The sequence below is a fragment of the Geotrypetes seraphini genome, chromosome 9 (genome assembly GCF_902459505.1).
Source record: "Geotrypetes seraphini chromosome 9, aGeoSer1.1, whole genome shotgun sequence".
NCBI lineage: Eukaryota > Metazoa > Chordata > Amphibia > Gymnophiona > Dermophiidae > Geotrypetes > Geotrypetes seraphini.
In genome coordinates, this window is record NC_047092.1 from 156,304,824 (window position 1) to 156,316,944 (window position 12,121).

General features: G+C 41.8%; 1 protein-coding gene and 1 long non-coding RNA gene across 2 annotated transcripts in view; one reads left to right on the forward strand and one right to left on the reverse strand.

The window, feature by feature from the left end:
- Positions 1-12,121, reverse strand: part of CP (ceruloplasmin) — a 96,679-nt gene that overhangs the window by 16,136 nt on the left and 68,422 nt on the right. Inside the window, exons 12-14 of the mRNA XM_033957793.1 lie at positions 7,572-7,782; positions 2,835-2,974; positions 1,818-1,946 (exon numbers count right to left, since the gene is read on the reverse strand). Of these exons, the coding sequence (XP_033813684.1) occupies positions 1,818-1,946; positions 2,835-2,974; positions 7,572-7,782 (480 nt within the window). The remainder of the gene's footprint in view (positions 1-1,817; positions 1,947-2,834; positions 2,975-7,571; positions 7,783-12,121) is intronic.
- Positions 1,186-12,121, forward strand: part of LOC117366461 — a 33,463-nt gene continuing 22,527 nt past the window's right edge. The window contains exons 1-2 of the long non-coding RNA XR_004540583.1: positions 1,186-1,281; positions 2,878-2,991. This is a non-coding gene — a long non-coding RNA (uncharacterized LOC117366461). The remainder of the gene's footprint in view (positions 1,282-2,877; positions 2,992-12,121) is intronic.

Sequence of the window (12,121 nt, forward strand, 5' to 3'; positions counted from 1 at the left end):
AGTAAGAATAAAACACAGAAAACGTAATTTAAAGACAAATAATATAAAAGATAACTACACATTCCTGCAACATAAACTATTATGGCCCTCCTAAAACGACCAGAAAAAAAGTCCAAAGAAGAAAGCCCACAACAAGGAAATCGATGTAAGAAAGTAGGGCTGAACAAGGGGCTTTCAAAAAGGCAGGAGAATGCAAATCTTCAATTATAACAGGAGACTCGACATGGCACTGTGTTTCGGTGACAATACGCCTGCCTCAGGGTCAAAACACTCCATAAAAGTTAACATAGGAGCCCTTACCCCCTCCTATTAAGAGGCAATAATAGCTTCTGATTAACACTGTAGTAACCAGTTAGCTCTCCCATGCCCTTTCTCAGTGCAAGTACTTGAGACAAGCTCTTGCAACAGAATGGATGTATTTTTTTCTAAAGCAGTAAAAGTGATTACTTCATTAATTAAAAACTGGTCTTCCCTCTTCCCATTGGTGCTTGCAGAGTATAAAATCGAGAATAGAGCTGAAAAAAGAAAGGCCAGAGCCATATGGGGATTGGAGACAAGCTTCATTAATCGGTGCTTCCATCAACTATTTTCTGCACAAACTTGGCTTGAGTGACAATTTACAGATGACTCAAGTTTCAGTTTTTTTGTTTCATAAGTTATCAATTCTTCTTAAAAATTATTTCGCCATAATTAATTTTGGTCCATGAGTTATTTTCTTCTCCTTCTATCACTGCAGGATCAGAGCGCACTATGCCTTGCTGAATTACACATTTGGGGATCTATGAGTTCATAGATCAATTGTAAAAATATTGAAGTAGTTTACAGAGCGATAGCATACAAGCTAATACATGTAATGATGGGGGGCCAAACAGACCTAAAGCTAGAGTTTCCCAGTACGAGGAATAAGAAAGCTTAAGGGTAATATTGAACCCATAGTGGTAAGTGGCTTATAAGCTTCTTTCAACTGTGGGCTGATCTAACCCTGTATACAGTGGCTTAGTGAGGGGGAAGATCCACCCTGGGCCATGTTGGTGAGTGCAGAGTCACCCCTCCTTTCTGGCCCCCTGCCTCTTCCCATCCATGCATGCACTGCCTCCCCCCCTTCCCCCATACCTCTAGGTGAAGTTGTTCACAGTGGTCAACAATGTGCTCTTCACGACCTTATGGGCTCTCCTGCTGACATCTCTTCCGGGTGCCATGCATAGGAAGTGATGTCAGAAGGCGAGCTGATGGGGTTGTGAGGAGCACATTGACCGCAGCGAGCGATAACTTCAACTAGAGGTACATGGGAAGGGAAGGGGGAGAGTGCGCTTGGCAGGCAGAATTGGGGAAGGAGCAGGGGTAGAGACGAGGCTGCGGAAGGGCGCTTCTCAGCCTCGCTACACCACTGCCTGTATAGTCAATGCTGGGCACGTACAGCTCCCAGCATATCTATTGACACGGAAGTTAATCAGACACCAAAAAATATTCAGACTGATGCTCAGTTAACTTGGCAAATAAAGTTAGGACTGCTATTTTGCTATCCTAACTTTAGCTGATTACTGGACTAAATATCTCTGTTAACCAGCTACGTTGCTGCTCCACCCTAACTCTGCTCCCAGTCCTGGTCTGACCTTAACCAAGCAGGTTAGGGGATTGCTGGTTATCAGTGATATTCAGTGGCACTTAACTGGTATTGCCACTGAATAACAGTGGCTGGCTCTCTGGTTGTTGTTTAACCAGGCAGGAGCCTCTCCTGCAGTTAAACCTTTTTTAATATTAACCTCCTTCAATTCAAGCATCTCTCTATTTATTACAATATGCTGAGTTGTAATTACCTGGCTTGGTTTCTGCAACGGTAGAGTTGTCTGTTTTCACTCCATGTGCATGTATAGAATAAGGCCTACTAGCCTTGTTCTTAAAAACAATCTTGATTTTCTCCTTAATATTTGCAACAATCATTGGACCTATTGCATACAAAGAGAGAGAGAAAAATTATTCCATTTTCTTAGGCTCAGTAGTATATATCTGTATTTTGAGAAGTAAAGGGATGTATGCTTCATTAAAGAATGGACTGGGTTTGACACATTTATCTGATATAAAAAAGGAGAATACCACTTAAACAGGAAAATTTACTATAGAGTTGTTGTAACTGGGTTATAAAAGGGCTTCTTATAAAGCAGAATACCTACCGTATTTTTGGGACCATAAGACACACTTTTTCCACCCCCAAAAAGGGGATGGAAAAGGGGGTGCGTCTTATGGGCCGAATACACTGTGCCCCCCCCCCCCGGTACTTTTGTAGGGGTGGTCCAGCGCGGTCTCTGGGACGGCTAGCAGAGCGACGCAGGATTGGATCATTTATATTCTAAATTAATATCTGGTCTGGTCTTAATTGACCATCATTTGTTCTAAGTGCTGGAAGTTTTGGATATTAAAGTTTATAGATTGAATTTCAGTTATTGGATAGCCTTTATACATATGAGCATCAGAGCAGCATTGGAGCATTTAGTGGTTCAGGCCACGATAGAAACCTCTACCACAGCTTAGTAAGAGAGAGCCATAGTAACCACAATACTTTTTAAATATAGTATCAAATCAGCCCAGACCTATATATACTGTAAAGCTGATTTTCACAATGGGGGAACTTTCTTTTCTTTTTTTTTTTTAAATAACAGAGTCTTGAGAAAGTAAGTTTTGAACTGCTGTATTGCTTGCCAGATGATATCCATATTTTGGTGTTTCCTTCTTAGGAAAGTGCATTTGTAATCTATTCAACTGACTTGTTGACCTTAGAGAAACAAGTTTGTTCTGTTCTCTCCGTCTGTAAGTTTTCAAGTTCTTTTTTTCAGTACCTAGAATTCCCATGTGTTCCTCTTCCTTTGTTCTTTCTTTGAGGGTGCTGAATGTGTCATCTGTGTATTCACGATATACAGCTTTCTTGTACTTTGAACCAATGAATTTCTCCCCTTTATCTAAGAAGGGATTTCCAGGGCTGCAATGCACAGAATGGTAAGACAAAGAATAAACTGTGAGTAAAGATAACTTCTTAAGACCAACAAGGAAAAAAAAAAAAAAATCCAACAAATTCTGAAGTAAAATCCACCAAAACAGGAAAAACCAAACAAAAACTGCAGACTGTGTACAAAATGCAGGCAATATTTATTGTACCAAAGTTAAAATGCAGTAATATAAAACCTTTTTACCAACCAGGGGACCCGACACGGTCCGTGTTTCGGACAACACACCTTCGTCCGTGGTTACCTTTACTCTTTGCGGTACATTTTATACCTTATTTACCACGGACCCCGGACGAAGATGTGTTGTCCGAAACACGAACCGTGTTAGGTCCCCTGGTTGGTAAAAAGGTTTTATATTACTGCATTTTAACTTTGGTACAATAAATATTGCCTGCATCTTGTACACAGTCTGCAGTGTTTGTTTGTTTTTTCTCTCTTAAGACCACCAGAGCCGATTTTACACTCTGCAAGCACCAATGGGAAGAGGGAAGACCAGTTTTTAATTAATGAAGTCACCACTTTTACTGCTTTAGAAAAAGTACATCCATTCTGTTGTAAGAGCTTGCCTCAAGTACCTGCATTGAGTTTCAAATGTGTATGCCATGTGAAATGAGACTGATGGATACAATTTTAGTTTTACATAGGGCTCATTTACTAAGGCCCGCTAGATGCTAACACGCCCATAGAATATAATGGGTGCATTAACATTTAGCGTGCGCTAAAATCGGTTAGTGTGCCTTAGTAAAAGGACCCCTTAATAAAGTAATCTGAAACAGTATTGTTTATAAATTCTATTTTATTCTGTTAATCCAAAGCCAGATTGTAATTAACATTAAAACAAGTTAGCAATGACTAAAGATTTAAATATTTAAAGAATTATTTGGAAATGTTACGAGTAGATGTTTAGATGCTAAGGGGCTCATAATCAAAAAAAAAAAAACCGTCTAAAAAGTGTCCTAAGTGGCTACTTGGACGATCAAAATGCCTGATCATCCAAGTACCCATAACCAAAGCTGGTTTTTAGACGTATCTAAAACCAACTTAGGCCTTTCCCCTGCCACTAAACGCACAGAGAGAAAAGAGGTGTGCTTAGAGGAGGGGAAAGGGCGGGCAGTGGGCGGGAGGTGGGCCGACCTATACCTAGGCGTACAACACCTATAACCAAAACAGTTAAAGGTTGCCTAGTCAGCATTAGACCTTTTTCACTTAGACGAAATAAAACCAGGTCTAAGTGCCGAAAAACGGGCCGCTGAGCTGATGGCCGCTGGCGCCATCAGTTCAGCGGCCCGGCAACCTAACCATCGCGGTAGGAGAGATGCCTCATCTCCCCTACCGCGATGCCATCACTCTTAGGCACGGGTGGGCCCATGTGCCTAAGGCCCCGCCCACAGGAGGGGCCTAAGGCTCCTGGGCCTATTCTGATTGGCCCAGGCGCCTTAGGCCCCACCAGGAGGCGGGGCTTTGGTACCCCTGGGCCAATCCAGCCCCATTCTTCGTTGAGCTGCATGCTGGACGGACGGGTTTGGCACCCGTCTGTCCGGCCAACCTAAAATAGGTACGGGGAAGGGGGGTGGGGGTGTCGTGGGGGTCGGCCAGGAGGGGTGGGGGTCGGCCAGGAGGGTCGCGGGTTGGCTCAGGGGGCGGTCGGAGGTTCTTGGGGGGGCGGTCGTTGGGGGGAGGGGGGTTTGCGTCGAGGGCAGGAGGGCCTGGGATCCCTCCTGCCCGTAATGTAGTGCGGAGTGGGGGTAGGGGGGTCACGATGTCATCACTCTTAGGCACGGGTGGGCCCATGTGCCTAAGGACCCGCCCACAGGAGGGGCCTAAGGCTCCTGGGCCTATTCTGATTGGCCCAGGCGCCTTAGGCCCCACCAGGAGGCGGGGCTTTGGTGCCCCTGGGCCAATCCAGCCCCATTCTTCATTGAGCTGCATGCTGGACGGACGGGTTTGGCACCCGTCTGTCCGGCCAACCTAAAATAGGTACGGGGAAGGGGGGTGGGGGGGTCGTGGGGGTCGGCCAGGAGGGTCGCGGGTCGGCTCAGGGGGCGGTCATTGGGGGGAGGGGGATTTGCGTCGAGGGCAGGAGGGCCTGGGATCCCTCCTGCCCGTAATGTAGTGCGGGGTGGGGGTAGGGGACTGGCTCCTCCTTCGCCTAAAAGCCCTTCTGTTGGACGTTTGTGACCTAGGCGTGTTTTTGTTTCATTATGGTTAAAAAGTGTAGACGTGCTGTGGGGGTACTTTTAGACATAGTGGAGATTGGGCGTTTAGGCAGAGGAAGGCCATAATCAAAACATGGACGTATGTTTTGGTTATGGACACTTTCCCTGCTTCTGGGTTGAACGTTTAGGGATTTAGGCCAAAAGGGGACTTAGACGTTTTTTTTTTATTTTGCCCCTCCACTTATCTAACACAGTGTCTCAAACTTTTTTAGCTCCAACACACTTAAACATAGCAAATGTTTTTCACAGCAGATTATAATTGAAATTATAAAATTGCAAAACCAATAAAAAAAATTGAGTTATTTATTTAAAGTTCTTTAAGCTATGTATGAGTAATTGTAACAATGGTGAAACTAAAGTAGAGAGAACAGAATTGCTAATCAGTGTAATGGATGTACGTGTTTTTCAGTTCAAATTAACTCAAAACTTGGCTTGATAATCGACAAGCAAACATGCATTTCTTCATCTACCATCTGAGTCGTTCTCTCTTTTTTTTTTTTTTTTTAATTTCTGTCAGAGCTGAAAATCCAAGTTTGCAAAGATAAGAAGATCCAAACAGTAACAAAGCCTTGAGTGCATTGTTGCTCAAGTTGGGTAACTACTGCATAAAAAATAAAATTACTTCCCATTAGTTTTCAAGGACAAATCACATCAAAGAATGATCCTTGTCTGGGTGGTTGTATCCTTACACTCACAGATGCTAATATTGACACTCTTGCATATGTGACATGCATGTCATCTATTCTAGTGTAAACTTATGAAAGGAATTTTTTAAAAATAAAGTTCTGGAATCTCTCGTGGCACACCATTTGAGAGACACTGATCTAAGGAAACGGTTATCAATCCAGTTCTTGGGCACAGCCAGCCAGTTGGGTTTTCAGGTTATCTACAATGAATATACATGGGGTAGATTTGCATGTATTGCCCTCTTGGTATGCAAATCTATCTTTTGCATATTCACTGTGGATAGCTGGGATCTGTTTGACTAGGTGTGCCCTCCAGACTGAGAAGGCCTGCTCTAAGGAGCAGCCTAGATTTAGGTGGCAAGCACATGCATCAATGCTGGTACACTAGTCATTTGTACATGTACATGTAAATGACAGTAGACTAGCTACATGCCATTCTGTCAGTACACTCTGTTCTTTTATGGCATATACTTTGCAGGTGGGCATTCACATGGGTGGAGTTTGGGCAGAGCATGGGTGGCACAATGTAGGTGCAAGTGTTTATAGAAACACAGAAAAACGAAGATGGATAAAGACCATATGGCCTATCTAATCTGTCCATCCATACCATCTACTATCCCTTTCACCCCCTTGGAGATCCTATATACTTGTCCCAAACTTTCTTGAATTCAGATACAGTGTTTGTCTCTACCACCTCCACGGGGAGACTGTTTCATGAATTCACCACCCTTTCTGTGAAGAAGTATTTCCTCAGGTTACTCTTGAATCTGTTCCCTTTCCCCTTCATCCTGAGTCCCTCATTCCAGAGCTTCCTTTCAATTAAGACTTGCCTCCTGTGTGTTTATGCCATGGAGGTATTTAAATGTCTCTGTCATATCTTCCCTCTCCCATCTCTCTTCCAAAGTAAACCTATGGATATCTTTAAAGTCTGTCTTCATGTGCTTTATGACCAAGACCATTTATGACCATTTTAATAGTTGCCTTCTGGACTGATCCCATCCTGTTTATATATTTTTGAAGGTGCAGTCTTCAGAATGGTACACAATACTCTGAGATCGCACCAGAGACTTAGAGGCATTTTCACCTCCTTTTTTCCTGCTAGCCATTCTTTTCTTTTTATAACCAGCATCCTTTGACTTTTGTCATTGCCTTTTCTGCCTTTTTACCTACCTTGAAATCATTACATACAATCATACCCAAGTCCTGTTTCTCTTTTATGCTAAAAGTACTTCAGGTTTCTGCAGTCCAAATGCATGACTCTGCATTTTTTAGCATTAAATCTCAGCTGCCAAATTCTGGACCATTCTTCAAGGTTCAGTAGATCCCTCCTCACATTATCCATACTATCAGGGGGGGGGGGCCTACCCTATTGCAGATTTTATATCATCCACAGAAAGACAAACGCTGCTAGATAACCCTTCAGTAATATTACTTACAAAAATTTTAAGAAGAACCAGCCAAAGAACCAAAACCTTGTGGTTCACCACTGGTAACATCCCTTTCCTCAGAGTGAGCTCCATTTACCACTACTACAGCTACCCTTTTTTGATTTCTTACATTAATGTTCTGTAAAGAAAAATAGGCAAATATTTTCCTTTATAGAATAGACTCTACATAGGCACTTTCTTATAGAATTTTCCTCATGCTACTTTGCTTGTAAAGAACATCACCTCTCCTCATGGAACTGATGCCTCTCCTTTTCCCATGTTCTGTAGGGTGAGTAGTCCCATTCTATTTCCTCAGCTGCGATATAATAGGTCTTAGTGTGCAGGAACAAATCGCTGTGTTGCAGCCATTGCCTACTACAGGACTTCACTCTGTAGTGTTGTTTCATTCCCCCTATATAATGGTCTGTTGTCAGGCACTCCAGGTCGAAAACCCCTGAAAAGATTAGATGAAGATAAATTCATTCCTCTTTCGATTTCTGCTTTTTATCTATAATCATTCTTTATAACCAACAACATTTAAGAAGACAGAAAAACATATACCTTGTGCTTCAGATATATACCAGGGGATGGATTTATGACTGTTTTTCATCAGTTCTGGAAATACTAGTATTTGTTTATTTAAATTTATGGAAAAACTTTATTATAACTTAACTGACACAGTTGGAGAACAAAAGCATATCTATACCCATTGAATTAATTTTACAAATACCGAGTTACAATAAAGAAAAAAACCCTATGGTATCCTTTTCTGTACAGGCCTGGATATAGGCATACTCGGACTGGAAAAGCGGGTTCAGTGCTCTGGCCTGTGCTCGTCAACATATTTATAAATGACTTAGAAATTGGTATGACGAATGAGGTGATTAAATTTGCAGACGATACAAAGTTATTCAGAGTACTGAGGCCACAGAAGGATTGCAAAGACCTACAACGAGACATAAACACACACGGGGAATGGGTGCGAAATGGCAAATGAGGTTCAATGTGGACAAGTGCAAGGTGATGCATGTTGATAACAAAATCATATGCACGAATACAGGACATCCGGTGCTGTACTTGGAGAGAGCCTCCAGGAAAGAGTCTAGGGAGTACTTGTAGACAAGTTAATGAACCTATCCGCACAATGCGCGGTGGCAGCGAAAAGGGCAAACAGAATGCTAGGAATGATTAAGAAGGGGATCACAAACAGATCTGAGAAGGTTATCATGCCACTGTACCAGGCCATGGTACGGCCCCAGCTGGAATACTGTATCCGACACTGGTCGCCATACATGAAAAAGGACATAGTATTACTCGAAAGGGTCCAGAGAAAAGCGACAAAAATGGTTAGGGACTGGGGGAGTTGCCATACAATGAGAGCCTAGAGAAACTGGGCCTCTTCTCCCTTGAAAAGAGGAGACAGAGGGGACGTGATTGAAACATTCAAGATATTGAAGGGAATTGACTTAGTAGAGAAAGAGAGATTGTTCACCCTCTCCAAGGTGGAGAGAATGAGAAGGCATTCACTAAAGTTAAAAGGGGATAGATTCTGTATAAACGTAAGGAAGTTCTTCTTTACCCAGCGAGTGGTAGAAATCTGGAACACTCTTCCAGAGGCTGTTATAGGGGAAAGCACTCTTCAGGAATTCAAGAAAAGGATAAATAAGTTTCCGCTGGAACAGAACATACACAAGTAAGGCTAGACTCAAATAGGGCACTGGTCTTTGACCTAAAGGCCGCCATGTGAGCGGACTGCCGGGCACGATGGACCACTGGTCTGACCCAGCAGCAGCAAATCTTATGTTCTTAGACATCTAATTCTGGTGCTGAAATTTGATTGGCACTGGAGCTTTGCCACGTCAGCAGCCATGCCTTCATCTGGATCTGCCCTGCTACTGCAGTCTTCTTGTGTTGCCGATATAAAAACAGCAGCAGCAGCTGTAAGAAAAGAGAATGTAGCATGTGGTCCCACCCTTGTAGAGTTTCCCTGGTAAAAGAGTTTTAAAGTGCATGCTGGCTCCACACACTGCTTTCTCTTGTTAAAGCTGCTACAGCTGTTCCACAGATCAGCAGCACAAGATGACTATGAGGGGCTGTTGAAAAGTTCTCAGCCTAACCCACAAAGTTGGGGCAGTCTCCAGCGAGGGCTATATACTTCTCCCTCCGTATTCGTTGTGATAGGGGATCAACAGAACCGCGAATACAGAAAACCTCAAATAACTTTTTCATATGTTATTTGCTGTTTTCTATTAAAAATCATCGTGAATATGGTGAAACCGCGAATAACATGGTGGGAGACCTGGCCTGTTCCTGAAGCAGAGGCAAAACATGGTGAAGAAAGTGCTGGGAATCAGCGATTTTCTCTGTAAACGCTTGGAATCAGTGATTTCTCTATGCAAGCTGATGTAATTTTGGTGGGAGAAGCCAGCAAGCTAAAAACAGTGAATAATTGAAATCGCGAATGCTGAAACCGCAAATACGGAGGGAGAAGTGTACACTTAAGAGATTTTCCACTTTTTTCATTCTGTCAGAAAAATATGGAATGAAAAAAAAGGTAGAAAAATCGCTGGACTAAGTGTATAACTCTCTATGCAGCCTGCCCCAACTTTGTTGGTTGAGCTGAGAACTTTTCAGCGGCCCCTCGTATAGTGGCAGAGGCCAGCCCAAAGGTGAGGGTGTGGTAGAATTCTAGGAAAGGGTTCTGGGAGCCAACTATAGTGTTTGCAGTATTTACTAGAGTAGAATGAGCAAGATTGCCTGGCAAAGTCCAAATTAATAGCTCCTAAAAAATGTTACAAGCAAGGTAGGCAGTGAAATGTATTCAAAATCCATAAAACACTAGCCATCAAAACCCAAAAAAGTTCCTTCAGAGTTTAACAAAAGTTTACTTAGAAAAAAAACATAGGGGGGGGGGGGTGGAAACTTTGCCATCCCATCTGTAGTTATAAACTTCGACTTACAGACTAGATAGGGTAGTTCACTTCATCAGTTTAAAAAAAAGTCCCTCTTATCATTTTCAATTACTTGCCAAAAACTTTCAAACTTATGCAAAATAATATGAAAATGTGTACTGGTTGCAGTCTCTCAATTTTATATGAAAACAAACAAAAAAAAAACTTATGTGAATGGTCCCAGCCAACGTTTCACTCAATGCTGCATCAGGGAACAGACCACCCCAATTTTAAAGTGCCGGCACTTCTCTTCAGTGCTCACTGGCATCACAAAGATTTTTGTAAGTAAACATACTTTTTTACTTTATGGGCTATTTTGTTAAACTCTGCAGGAACTTTTGTGGTTTTTGATGGGTAAAGTCCAAATTAACCCCAGATAAACAGAAGCTCTAGAGGTGATGCAAGCCAGGGAAAGGAAAAGTACCTAAGTGATGGACAAGAGTTATGCTCCCATGTAGCTAGATAGATTACAGTATCATACATAAAAATGAAATTTAAAAAAAAAAAATTGTGTACAGTATACATCTGATATTTTCAAATTAAGATGAGAAAATAGTATACACCTCAATACAAAGCTTCTCTTTTCTCTAACAAAGGAAGAAACCTTTTACACATATCAAGTGCTTTTATTGGGTTGGAAGATAACTGTTATTTATGTTTATTTAAATTTCATATACTATTCGCTCTCGCTGGTTCAGAACGGTTTACAAAATTACAAGTTAATCATTTAAGGTCGAAAAGAACTCCACAGTAAAATAGGACAGACCTAACTCGTTCATCACAAGAATAACAATCATCCTTACAGCTATTACTTCCCTAACACCTCCACCCTTAAAAAAAAAACACCAAAGATCCATTCACTTTTCTACAGTAAATCTCGAACTTCCTGGAGAGCATCCCAGTTCTCGTAATGAGGATCATACTGTGGTCTAAAAGCCAATTAAATCTTAAATTTCTTATAACAGCTTTCTCCCCAAACTTCCTTTGGCAAGTCATTCCATAGTGTGGATGCTAGCCAAAAGAAGAGCCTCTCTCTTGTAATAGCCCAATATGCTTTAGAGAAATGGGGCACCAGCATTCTATAGTGCTCTGCATTCTAATGCATTTATGCTGTAGACCAGTGTCTCTCAAACACGCTAAACGGAGCAAATGTTTTTCACGGCACGTTATAATTGAAATTATAAAATTGCAAACCCAACAAAAAAAATTAAATTTGAGAGTAATTTAAAGTTCTTTAAGCTATGTATGGGTAATTGTAACCGTAGTGAAACTTAAGTAGATAGAATAGAATTGCTATTCAATGTGAGGAATGTGCTTGGTTTTGAGCGCAAAATGCGGCTCGACAATCAACAAACATCCACCATCTGCAGTTGTTCTCTTTTTTATTTAATTTCTGTCAGAGCTGAAAATCCAAGTTTGGAAAGACAAGAAGATCCAAATTACTTGATTACTTTGTTGCTCAAAGTTAGAAAAACTACTGCATAAAGAGCAAAAATAAAATTACTTGCTGTTAGTTTTCAAGGACCAGTCACATCAAAGAATCATGCTTGACTGGGCGGTTGTATCCTTACGTACAAAGACACTCATAACATTGACAGACTCTTGTGTATGTGATGTACATGTCATCTATTCTAGTGTAGACTTATGAGAGGAATTTTTAAAAATAAAGTAAAATTCTGGAATCTCTCGTGGCACACCTGGTATCTCTTTGGGCGTTAAAGAATGACATGGGGACAAATTTTAGTGATGGGTCAAAAGCGCGCGAGGACAAAGGCGTGCGGGCAACTGAGCGCAGGGCTTCATCGCGCCAAAGAAAAAACGCATTTTAAAGGAACCCCCCCC